Source organism: Delphinus delphis, chromosome 7 (assembly GCF_949987515.2).
Source record: "Delphinus delphis chromosome 7, mDelDel1.2, whole genome shotgun sequence".
Lineage (NCBI taxonomy): Eukaryota > Metazoa > Chordata > Mammalia > Artiodactyla > Delphinidae > Delphinus > Delphinus delphis.
The window spans coordinates 103,351,117-103,362,954 of NC_082689.1; the positions used below are offsets into that span (position 1 = coordinate 103,351,117).

Consider the following 11,838-nt stretch of genomic DNA (forward strand, 5'->3'; position numbering starts at 1 on the left):
TAGGTTTAGGGCGTGGGGCTCATCCTCTCTGGGAGGCCAAAGCTTGAACAGTGAGAAAGGCACTAGTCTGAATTCTGGCCCTGACACACAACCGTTGAAAATGGCCAGTCACCTTCTCATCTGTGAAATGGGTGCAATTATGTTTACCTCACAGACTCACTGAAAGGACTGTAGGTATGTTGGGCAATGCCCTTGGTGGCTCCTACACCAATGGCATGCTTGTAAATGCCAGCCGTTGTCACCGAAATCCTGCTGTTTCTCATTCTAAGCAGCCTCGGTTTGATGCTTCCTGAGACGTGTCAGCTCAGCAGGAAACAGAGCAGTCCCTAATAATTAAATATTTCAACAACAATACCTACCATCCCCAGGACTGAAGCACTTACTCTGTGCCCCATACTGTATTATCTCATCTCATTAAATCCTCCCAACCACCCATGTGGTAGGCACACTGGCCCCATTTTACAGATGGGTAATGTGAGACTCAGCAGCTTAAGTATCTGTCAAAGTATTGCAGAGGCCGTTTATGGTAAAGGTGGATTTGAATCCAAGTTCAAAGAGGATTGTTGAGTTCCACTGAATAACAGTAGCTTAGAAAATTTTCCAGGTGGTATAGGTGGAAAAGTGACTTTTTAAAAACAAATCTTTAAATGCTGATAATAACCAACTTTTATTGAGTATTTCCCATTAACATAGCTGACATCCATGAACTCATTCACTCCTCCCAGGAGTCTTATGGAATAGGTGGCATTCTATGGAAGAGGAAACCATAGCTCAGAGAGGTTATATGACGAGCATCAGCATGAGAGACAGGGCATTAGATTACGAGAAGCAGGGCCTTTGAGTCAGACAGACCTGAGCTTCAAACTTGGGCACTTCCTTGCTGTGTGACCTTGGGCAAATCACCAGACCTCTCTGTGCCTCAATTCTGCCCCTCTCCCAGAGTTGTTAGAATTTTTGAGCTATTTGACTTGCTGAGCCTCACTTTCCTTCCTTGTTGATATTAAGCAAGATAATACAGATAAAGGGCTCAGTTCAATTTTTTTTAACATCTTTATTGGAGTATAATTGCTTTACAAAGGTGTGTTAGTTTCTGCTGTATAACAAAGTGAATCAGCTAGAGATATACGTATATCCCCATATCCCCTCCCTCTTGTATCTCCCTCCCACCCTCCCTATCCCACCCCTCTAGGTGGTCACAAAGCACCGAGCTGATCTCCCTGTGCTATGTGGCCGCTTCCCACTGGCTATCTATTTTACGTTTGGTAGTGTATATATGTCCATGCCACTCTCTCACTTCGTCCCAGCTTACCCTTCCCCCTCCACGTGTCCTCAAGTTCATTCTCTACATCTGCGTCTTTATTCCCGTCTTGCCCCTAGGTTCTTCATAACCTTTTTTTTTTTTTTACATTCCATATATATGTGTTAGCATATGGTATTTGTTTTTCTCTTTCTGAGTTACTTCACTCTGTATGACAGACTCTACAATTTTTTTTCTCTTTCCACTCTGTGTCATGACCTGGTTGCTTTTAAAGGGCTGAGCTATTTTGGTGCACTCAGCTGCTGCCCACTGCTCAGTCTGGTTCCAGAGCTCACGTCAGATGCCCACTGTGGCCTGGCATCCCTGTGCCTGTGTCAGTCTCTTCAGCTGGCCTGGAGTCACCAGGCATCAGTGCAGAATGTCCCACCCTCCCCTGCCGCCTTCCCCCACCCCCAGGTGCAGTGCATCGGGGAGAAGCAGTAGCACACAGCCCTGCACACGGGAACTGCAAGAGAGGAAGGGAAGAGAGAAGGGGGCCATTCTCCAAACCTCAGGCTGGGGACCTGGGTACACAACTGAGTAGGCAAACGGAAGGAATTCCCTTCCTCTTCCGTGTACCAGCAGGAGCAAAACTTGGTTGGCAGGAGTTGATCTCTTTCTTTCTTTCATTTACTCAGTCCCAGGGGAAGGGCTGCTGGGTGTAGGTAACATACCAAGAGGTAGAGAGTGAGAACAGGAGGAGGGGACACACTTGAATAATCTGAAAATTAGATAGAAGACATTGTTTACATTGCTTTGAAAATAAGGCAGGATTTTCCCACATAAGGGCAGAATCTGTATCTAAATGGAAGAGCAATCTTGTTAGCAGAGGCTGTTCCTCTGCTAGAGCAGGGATGTAAGAAACAACTTCCAGGTCTCATGACGGAAGAGCCAATCTTCCTTCTGTTTAACCAATCTAGGTCCTTCGTCTATGGTCAATGGCTTGCACCTCGGTGGAAAGGGAAAAGGGCTCAGCACTAAGGGCCCCTTAGCATTGTTCAAGGGCAATCACTAAAAGAAAGAGCAAGTACAGAACCTGCCGGTGTTTAGAGTTTTAAATTCTTCCCCAACAAATCCACACATATGTACATTTGAAAAGTCTGGAACAATACAAATCAAGCTGTTAACAGAAATTACGTCTGGGGAAAGGAGACTGCATAAGGCGAGAGGGAATTTTTATTTTCTGTCTTATATTTCTGTATATTGTTTACATTTTTTGCAAGCACAGATTGCATCAACAATTTTTCAAAAGATGTTTTCCATTTGGAGAAAATAAAAGCATCCGGACTGCAAAAGCACCAGATGAGGGACCCCTGACTAGAAGTGAGGCTACTGCCCAACCACCTCAGAAGGTTGAGGGACATCCTGGAGGCCCTGGAGGGAGGAGACCTAAATCAGCCCAGAAGCCACGGTGGGCAGGAGTCATAATTTCATGTCAACTGGACAGGTTCTCCTGCTCTGTAACCAGGGCCTGGAAGCTTGCAATAAATGCTCTTTTGCAGTCTTCACCCCTCACCCAAACCTTAGCAACTCAGGGTCAGGGATGGAGGGGGATGGAGACCCATTGGTTAAGAGCAGTATGCAGCTTGCTGGGAAGACCCCTTCTGATCCTGCTGTAAAGTCAGACACTAGAGGTCTTTCCAAAATCTACCCTGTCAGGATCCCCCAGGATTCCCGCATCCATCCATCCATCTGTCCATCCATCCTTTTCACAAACGTTTATTGAGTACCTACCGTTTACCAGGCACCATTCTAAGTGCTGGAGTTGGGAATGTGGGTCTCATTGGTGACTCACACAGATGCTGGGTCTGCCTTGTGAAGCCTGCCGTCCATGGGGAAGACAGACAACTGAACATGGGATTACAGCCTTGTGCAGGCACCATGGTACGGAAGATCAGGGTTCTATGGTCCTTAGGGGAAGGGGCACCAGGGTGAGGGCTAGAAGGCTACTAGAAGAGAGATGTGCCTGAAAGAGGGGTGGGCGCCAACCCGGAGGAGAGGATTCCAAGTACAGGAAACAGCATGACTGGTGTACGGGACAGTAAGAAGGAAGAAAGTGAGAAGTCTGGAAATCAACTGATGACACTGTTGGGAGAGAGCAGACGCTTAGGAGCCTCCACAACACGTGGCTTCACCTCTGGAGTGCTTGTCGGGGAGCCTTGCTTGTATCAGGGTGCCTTTGTTGTGGTTTGCGTTCGAGGCCTCACCACCCTGCCCTGACTATACTCCCCAAAGATGTGGTTTCCAGGCTCCGACAGATTTCAGCTCCAGTCCCTTGCCCCCACCTTGGGCAAGTCACTGCCCCTCCTTGTGCCTCAGTTTCCTCATCTGTAAAGTGGGAGGATAGCAGTACTTTCTTCACGGGGGCGTTGTGAGGAAACAATTGTGCCCCAGCGTCAATTCTTGGCACGTTGTGAGGGCTTAATCCATAAAAACCGTAGCTCTGCCTGGCTGGCCATGGCCATGGTGCAGTGAGTATGAAAACTAGAAGACAGGCACATGGGGGCTGTTGCATTATTCTGTTTCCTTTTGAGTATTTTTGAAATTCGTATGACAAAATTTGTTTTTAAAAATGACTGCTCCTATCATTTACTTCAACTACTCCTGGGGCCCCGTGCTCCTTTGTGTAACACCCTCATTGGTTGAAGGAAACTAGGGTACGGCAATAACAGGGGACCAAAACATGCTTCTAGAATTCCACATTTCCACTTGCCAGCTTCGTCCTCCACAATGTCCAGCAGGGCCCTGGGAGAGGCTTTGTCCCCAGCCCGGCCCTTCCTGATTCCAGGATTTGGTTCCAATGCCAACATCAGTCTTCAAAATCAGATAAGACAAGGAAATACTGAAACTCTGGTTCTATTTACTTTTAATCTAAAAAGGAGAGAGAAAATCAAGCATTACTAATACTTAAAATATGGACTGAAACTGTGCACTCAAAGAACTAAAGCGGGGCTTCCCTGGTGGCGCAGTGGTTGAGAGTCCGCCTGCCAATGCAGGGGACACGGGTTCGTGACCCGGTCCGGGAAGATCCCACATGCCGCGGATCGGCTGGGCCCGTGAGTCATGGCCGCTGAGCCTGCGCGTCCGGAGCCTGTGCTCTGCAGCGGGAGAGGCCGCAACAGTGAGAGGCCCGCGTACCGCAAAAAAAAAAAAAAAAAAAAAAAAAAAGAACTAAAGCGCACAGACTTACCTGGGACTCATAAAAGAACACAGTTTTGCCTAAGATTCCAGAAAAATGGCAAGTTGACCGGAAACACTTGGATTAGCCCTTGTTTCTTTTTGTTGCGATGAGGGGAGACTTGTGTCCAAACTTGGTTAGCCAGCTGGAATATAGATACGGACTTGAATGTGGAGATCCTTCGATGAATATAAACACAAAAAGATAGAATTTTGAAAGTATGGATTGACAGCGGTATCCATAAATTATTCATAAGTCAAATACGTATATTGGGGATTAGTGCTCAAAAAAACGTTTGTCCAGTAGGACTGCGCGGTCAGTGAAGTTTAAGCAAGTGGTCTCCACAATATGGCTTCTCCATGGTGTCATCATAACTCCATGCAGAGGACAGCCTAGATGTTTGGTCTTGGGTGCCCAAGAGAGCCACCTGTCACACAGAGAGGAGGTTCACGGAGCAGACGGCATAACTTCTATCCGAATTTCCAGGGCCAGGTGCGTATCTCTTGCTCACAGGCGGTCCTGAAAATACTCACTCACCCAGATGTGGACTCTGGGAATGAAATAAGGGCCCTCTCTGCAATCAGGGACAGCCATGCTCACTTCAGCTAAACCCTCCCCTCCAGCAAGAGGAAGAAGGGAGAGCTATTATAGGAGAAGGTGGTCAGTGGTCCCTCAGGAGAAGGGTGGTGGTGGGGTTGCTGGTGGAGACACACAGGTAAACACGGAGCATTTGGAGTTGCTGACCAAAGGGTCCTGCCATCAACACTGAACCCAAGACAGGATGTTCCCAAGCCAAAGGCCTCGGGAGTCTGGGGTGCTCTCTGGGGGCAGCCTGGGTCAAAGAAGCAGGTCTTTCATCTCATCTGACCCTTGGAAGGGTGCTGAGACTCCCTCATTCAGAGAAAGGGGTGGGAAGTGTGTCCCACCCGTTTGCCCTCCTCTCAAACACCTGGGAGCTCTGAGAGGTGAATGCACTCCAGCTGTGCAGTCGGGCAGAGGCACGGCCTGCAGGCCTGAGTTCAAGTCCACACTCAGTCTCTTATAAGCCTTGTGAACACAGGCAAGTCACTAGGCCTCTCTGAGCCCTAATTTCTCCACCTCCCAAAGGGACAGAATAATACCTCCTCTACTTCTGGGAAGATGCAAGCATGATAATCCATCCCAACCTAAAAACACAGGTAGAAAATGGACCCAAAAGTAATTGGGAACTTAAAATGGTACTTCAGGGGGCTTCCCTGGTGGCGCAGTGGTTGAGAGTCCGCCTGCCGATGCAGGGGACACGGGTTCGTGCCCCGGTCCGGGAAGGTCCTGCATGCCGCGGAGCGGCTGGGCCCGTGAGCCATGGCTGCTGAGCCTGCGCGTCCAGAGCCTGTGCTCCGCAATGGGAGAGGCCACAACAGTGAGAGGCCCGCGTACCGCAAAAAAAAAAAAAAAAAAAAAAAAAGATACTTCACAACTGATAATAATTCTCAACCCAACTAGAGACAAAAAGGATGTGTCTGGAGCAAATAGTTTCTTTCATTTCACATGCACCCCGAGACTGATGGTACACAGAGGGGCAGGGGTCTCCCCACCCCTACCTGCCCCATCTCAGGGAGTCCTCCAGGAAGATCATGGGATTGTAGATCAGTGGGTCATGAGGGGCCTGCCTGGGACACAGAGAACGTGTCGACACAGAGAGGGTTGTTCCTCGGCTGGCGAGCTCCTGCCGTGGACCGCGCCTCCCACCACCCGCTGCCTCATCAATCTATCATCCTTTTAGTAGCTGACACCTCTGGCAGCTCCTCCCAGCAAGCTGGGCATTAGAATTGCAAGAAGCCCGGTTGCCCCGGGGAATACAGATGGAGGAATCTCAGATTCAAATTTGTCCAAGTATTGTGAACAGCCGGACCCAGGCAAGGCGTCTCTACTGCCCTTCCACCAAAGGGGAGTGATGGGGGTTTTGTTAGAAGTACAAATTGCTTCTTAATGCAGAGGATAAAGCTGGGCTCCTTAGAAATTCCTTCCGCTCCCAGGAAAGCCACCGCTGCATGTCAATTTTAATTTTTGAAATTTAAACTGAGGGCTTTGTGTCTAAGCTCCATCTCATCAGAGGAAGGGGGGGAATAAGTCAGAAAGGATTAGGGGCCCGGTGGGGATTGCAGATCCATAGCAATTAGACTTCATTTGAGTCTCAGATATTTGGTTTTAATCGCATTTCTGGATGATACAATCGACAAGGCATCAGAAATTGATACGTATGCAACGGGAGACGGGGTTGGCTCTGCCCTCCCCAGTTCCTGGGCTCAGCTGGGTTTGGGCTCCACAATCACTGGGGGTGGGGTGGGTGGGGAATTGGGACTCATTTGGGTCTGAAACTGGAGAGATGGTGGTTTGCACATAGATGTTGTTTCTCCCCTCGCTCTCTTTGAGCACTTTATCCCTGGATTCGAAGCAGATGCCATCATTACTAATATTCAAGTGAATGACGATAAAACAAATAAAGTAAGAGCAAATAATATAAAAGCATACAGAGAAAGAGCGACAGACACAGGACTCGAGGCGGGGAGTATAGCTGTCTTTTAAATGGGAATCACGGTTTTAAGCATCCTCCAGGAATTAAAGTGGAGCACAATGTAATTTGGGGGCCGACATGTAGCCATGAACATGTCACACACCACATTGACATGACTGTATGAATACGTATGTGTGTGCATGTGTGTAACACGGATTAGCCATGACAACCGTAACATATCCACAAGGGGTGTGTGTGTGTGTGTGTGTGTGTGTGTGTGTGTGTGTATCCAGTTTTACATACGTAGCACACTCTGGGGTTGCCTCTGTGTACACATTCACATTTCTCTTCAAACAACTGGTCAAAGTGAGCTCCGTAAATACTAACAGGTTGCCAACTAGTTATTTTGTAGATAACGTACTGTTTATCGGAACTCAACCTAAACACAGAATAAAAAAGTGAAAAGAAAACAATCAACACCATGTGGAGTGTGCGTGTGGAATGGTGAAGGGAAGGAAAGAGGGGGACCAAACAAACACGGTCAGGTTCAGAGCAGGTGTCCCACACCACTGTGCGCACGGGAAGACCCGCAAAAGGGGGTGTCCCGCTGCAAGGGATAGAGTCTATCTCAGTTACCACACAGCTCTGGGTGAATTCCGCAAGCTGGAGAGTCCACAGAATTGCCTCAGTTTACCAGTTCCTTGGAGAGTTGTGGACCCAGCTGGTGTAAGTTAATGGACATCAGCTGTAGTGCTGAGTGTACTACATGGCTGAGTGGGTGTGTTTCCTCAGGGATTTCTGTACTTCCTTTTAGGAGATCTCAGACATCACCAGATGGCAAATACCTCATTCATGCCTCTCATTTTGCAGAAATGCCTCCTCTCCCCTTTCCTTCTGCAGAAACTCCTGGCCTTTGACCTCCTCCCACAAGGCTGGGAGCCTGAAGGTCCGAACCTCCCTCTCCTGTCACCCTCAAAATCTCCCTCCCACCCTCCTCTGGGCCCCTCCAATTCAAGGCAGCAGCCCAGCCCAGGGGAGACACCCCGCAAAGGGTGAGATACTGCCCTCCCATCTCCCCACATGTTTTCTCCCATCCCAGGTGGCAGGGACAAGGCAGTGGCTGGCAACTAGGGCATAGATGGAGCTATTCAGGGCCTAGCTTAGGTCTTCACGTCAAGGAGAACATCTGGAGGTCTGGTCCTGGGGCCACGCTGATAGAGACATTGGAATCCATAGTCTAAAAACATAATTTAATGCATTGCAGTGGGTCTGAGGCAGGATGGAGTTTCCGTTTGCTGGGATTCTGCTGAGGGTGGGATTTGGGCTTATAGACAGGGACATTTGCACAAGTATTTCAGGTCACAGGGAAGGACGCCCCAGGGAGCGCGTGCTCACTTTGGCCTCCCTCAGGTGGCCCGGGCTGGGAGCCCTCAGTCTCAGGGCACTCGTAGGAGGAGGGGGACTGGAAGAGGGCAGGCGTCCCTCCGGGCCTGTCGAGTCCAATCAGGTTTGCAAAGTCCGCGCTGCCGCCTCACCGGGGTTCAGATTCACGCTCATTTCTCCGCTCTGGCGTCCCGCTCTCCCGCCCTAGGCTGGGGACAGAGACCATGAGCGCAGTCCAGAGCGTGGCGAGTCGCAGACACACTGAGGTCGGAAGCGGGGCAGGAAGGACAGCAGGGATGTGTCTTTTCCAGCGATGTCAGGAAGCGGGAGTGGTCCTCGCCAAGGAACAGAGGAACAGAGCGCTCCCACTGGCATAGGGCGGCCAGAAGCCACCCCACCTCGCGTTCCCGGCACCTCTAATCCGGGTACAGAAGAAAGCCCGAGAACGTGCTGTACTTGTTGTTGTTGCCTCCATGAGCCTTCCCTCCGTCCAGCTTCACGTACACCTCGTCCCCTGAATCAAGGTGCAGCACCACGCTGTTACTGGCATAGTCGTAGTTCTGGTCGGCGTCCTGTGCGATGGCGCTGGCCCGGACCTGGGGGCGAGCGACCACAGCGGGTGGGCCCAGGCACCTGTGCTTGGGGCCTTGCCTTGTCCCCCACTTGGCGCGCCCCCTGGCCGGCCTTCCGCCTGCAGCTCCAGGGTCCACTCTCCCACCCAGGCTCCACGCTCTCTCTCCAACTTAGCCAACTCCTTCCCGGTCCCCTATGCTCCGCAGTTTCCAAGTCCGGGAAGGAGGGAGAGAGAGGCTTCGTGGACATTGACCCAGCGGGGACGGGCGGGAAGCAGGGACCGGGGCGAGAAGAAAGGAGACGGGGAGGGCACAGGGGAGAATGGGGCGCACAGAGAGCTAAAGAAGAGTGAGGTTTCCGAGAAGCCCACGGGGCTTCAGGCGGGTGTGCAAATAGCGGGGAGAGTGCAATTTGGGTAGCGGGGTCTCGGAGCTCTGGGAACGCAACCTCGGGAGCTATGGGATAACTGCGACCACGGCGCACCGGGAAACGGGATGCTATCGTGCGCTCCCTGCCGGGGCGAGCTCGGGCGCTGGCGAGTGGGGAGAAGGGAGGCTGGGTTCCCAGGCGGTTCGGGGCTCAGGGTGGGAACGAGGGTCCGCGGGGATCTGCGGGGGTGGAGGTGGGAGTAGGGGTGTCACTGACCTGCCCGTTCTTGCAGAGGTCCGCCCACATGCTAGTGCCGTCGCCGCCGCGCATGAGGATGTGGTAGGTGAAGAAGTAGATGCCCCGCACCTGGCAGCTGAACTTGCCAGTAGTGGGGTCGTAGTGATTGCCGAGATTGGTGACCACGTCGTCGAATCTGAGCACCTCGTAGCCCTCATGGGGACTCTTCAGACCCACATAGAAGGCGATCTTGGGACCGCTGAAGGCGGCGTTCAGCGCGCCGGTCACTTCGCCCTCAGAGTCGCCGCCGCCCCCGGTTCCGCCACCCACCACCCCGACACCGCCTGCCGCGCCCGCCGTCAGCTGCAGCCCAGGCAGCCCGGGCCGCCCCGAGTCGCCCTTCTCCCCCGGGGGACCCCTGGGTCCAGGTGGGCCCGGCTCTCCCGGGGGTCCCCGCGGCCCCGGCTTGCCGGGTCGCCCCGGGTCGCCCTTGGGTCCCTGGATGAAAGGGGGCGGAGGGTTGACGCTCAGGTCCTGCATGACTTCCAGGGCGGTAGTGCTGGGTCCGGGCGGTGGAGCCTTGGCGCCCGCGGGGCCCCCGCCGGGTGCCGCGCTGTACGGGTCGCAGATCATGCGGCAGGTGCCCATCATCTCGTAGTGCGCCGCCCCGGGGGACGCCGCCTGCAGCAGCAACGGCACGGCGATAAGCAGCCCCAGAGCCATGGCCAGGAGCACGCCGACGGCCGCCAGGCAGGCGCGCCGCCGCCGCTGCCACAGCCGGGAGGCGACCGCCACCAGCTCCTCCTTGCCGCCCGGGGAGGGAATGGTCGGGCGGCTCAGGCGGCCCCGCTCCCCGCGCTCGGGGGCGGACTCCGCGGGTCCCGGCCGCGCCCCCGACGTGGCGACCCCCTGCTCCGGGCGCCCAACTACTTCAGCAAGAGGCGCCCTGGCCCAGGCGCGGGTGGCTGCTCAGGAGAACCGCGGAGCCCGGAGCGCATGGCCGGGGTCTCCCAGGACGAGCCCGGCGCCCCACGGGTCCCGGCCGCTGCGGCCGGGGAGAGCCGGGTGCGAAGGCGGCGTCCCGCGAGGGCTCGGCCGCGCTGCCTCCTGCCCGGCTCGCCTGGCCTAGGCGGGGATCCGTGCGCAGAGAGGGCGCCGGGGCTCCGCGGCGCGCTCTGCTCTGCTCTGCTCTCCAGCTGCTCGCTGGCTCTCGCGCGGAGGGGGGACCCGGCTACCCTGACGTAAGGAGTCCGGGGCTGAGCTGCGGAGGCGGCGAGGAAGCAGCGCGCGCTGCCATCACTTGGGAGACGGCGCCCTCGTGTCATCAGCCTTCGGTGCTCCTCCTCTCCGGCGGCTCCCTCGGCAGAGACGGCGAGGGTGCGGTTCCTCCTGGCGGCGCCTGGGAGCCACAAGTGGGCGCAGCGGGTGCAGCCTGGGCCCAGCTCCTCGGGCACACCCACTGGCGGCCACACTCACGCGCCTTCACCCACGGCACACTCACCGGCGCCCACAGGCACCTCTACGTGGCCACGAAGGCACCCGGAATCCCGACGCCAGCAAGGTCCTTCGGGGCTCACCTAATCCACCCCCTGCCTGCAAGCAGGAGTAGACTTAAACCCCCTCAGTTCCATAAGCCCCAGGAGACAACTTTCTGAAAGCCCTTCTGAGTTACCTCTTCAGAATGGAATAAATCTCGCTTCTGGAAGGTCTTTCACACACCTAGCCTGAGGACTCCAAGCTATCAAATAGGCTTCAGAAGAGCAGCCCACCAACTCTTTGAATGACTCTTTGAAAAGCCCAAAGCCCCGAAAACAAGAGTCTACTAGCCTTAGCCCCTTTCTTCTACCCAAGAAAGGTCTGTCCCTTGCAAAGTTCATTTAAATCCAGATCTCTGACACCCAGCACTTGGCGGTAACCTTGGCGCACTCAGCTCTCGCTCCCAGCCAGCCACTACCAGCAGATCCACAGACAGCTGCCTTTGGACATCCCCAGCTCCCTCCTGCTGAGGTGGGTTTAGTTATTTAAAAAAGAGTCCAAAGCCATTCTGAGCCAAAGCTGTGGCACCTGATTTAGAGAAGAATTATCCATCTCTAATGCAGCTTGTGAAAATAAAGCAAGGATGGGAGGTGCTTCTGTGTATTGGTAAGACCTCAGACACCAAAAGCGCCGTCTTCCCTAAATGTAAGGCCAGACACTATAAAACTCTTAGAGGAAAACATAGGCAGAGCACTCTATGACATACATCACAGCAAGATCCTTTTTGACCCACCTCCTACAGAAATGGAAGTAAAAAAATAAAAATAAACA

General features: G+C 53.5%; 1 protein-coding gene across 2 annotated transcripts; it reads right to left on the reverse strand.

The window, feature by feature from the left end:
* Positions 1-8,768: 8,768 nt before the first annotated feature.
* On the reverse strand, positions 8,769-10,254 carry C1QL2 (complement C1q like 2). Of its 2 annotated transcripts, XM_060015728.1 has the most exons (3): positions 9,858-10,254; positions 9,571-9,818; positions 8,769-8,948 (listed from the first exon to the last, which is right to left on the reverse strand). In XM_060015728.1, the coding sequence occupies exons 1-3, from the start codon at positions 10,252-10,254 to the stop codon at positions 8,769-8,771; spliced, it is 825 nt and encodes a 274-aa protein (XP_059871711.1). The 2 variants fall into 2 exon arrangements, with proteins under 2 accessions (XP_059871711.1, XP_059871710.1); XM_060015727.1 differs by having other exon boundaries at positions 9,571-10,254.
* Between the last annotated feature and the right edge of the window lie 1,584 nt (positions 10,255-11,838).

Bases quoted from the DNA above. Each gene is read 5' to 3' on its own strand.
- C1QL2 (XM_060015727.1), bottom strand. From the start codon at position 10,254: ATGGCTCTGGGGCTGCTTATCGCCGTGCCGTTGCTGCTGCAGGCGGCG. The intron at 8,949-9,570 runs GTCAGTGACACC...GCTCGCCCCCAG, and splicing joins ACCTCTGCAAGAACGGGCAG to GTCCGGGCCAGCGCCATCGC.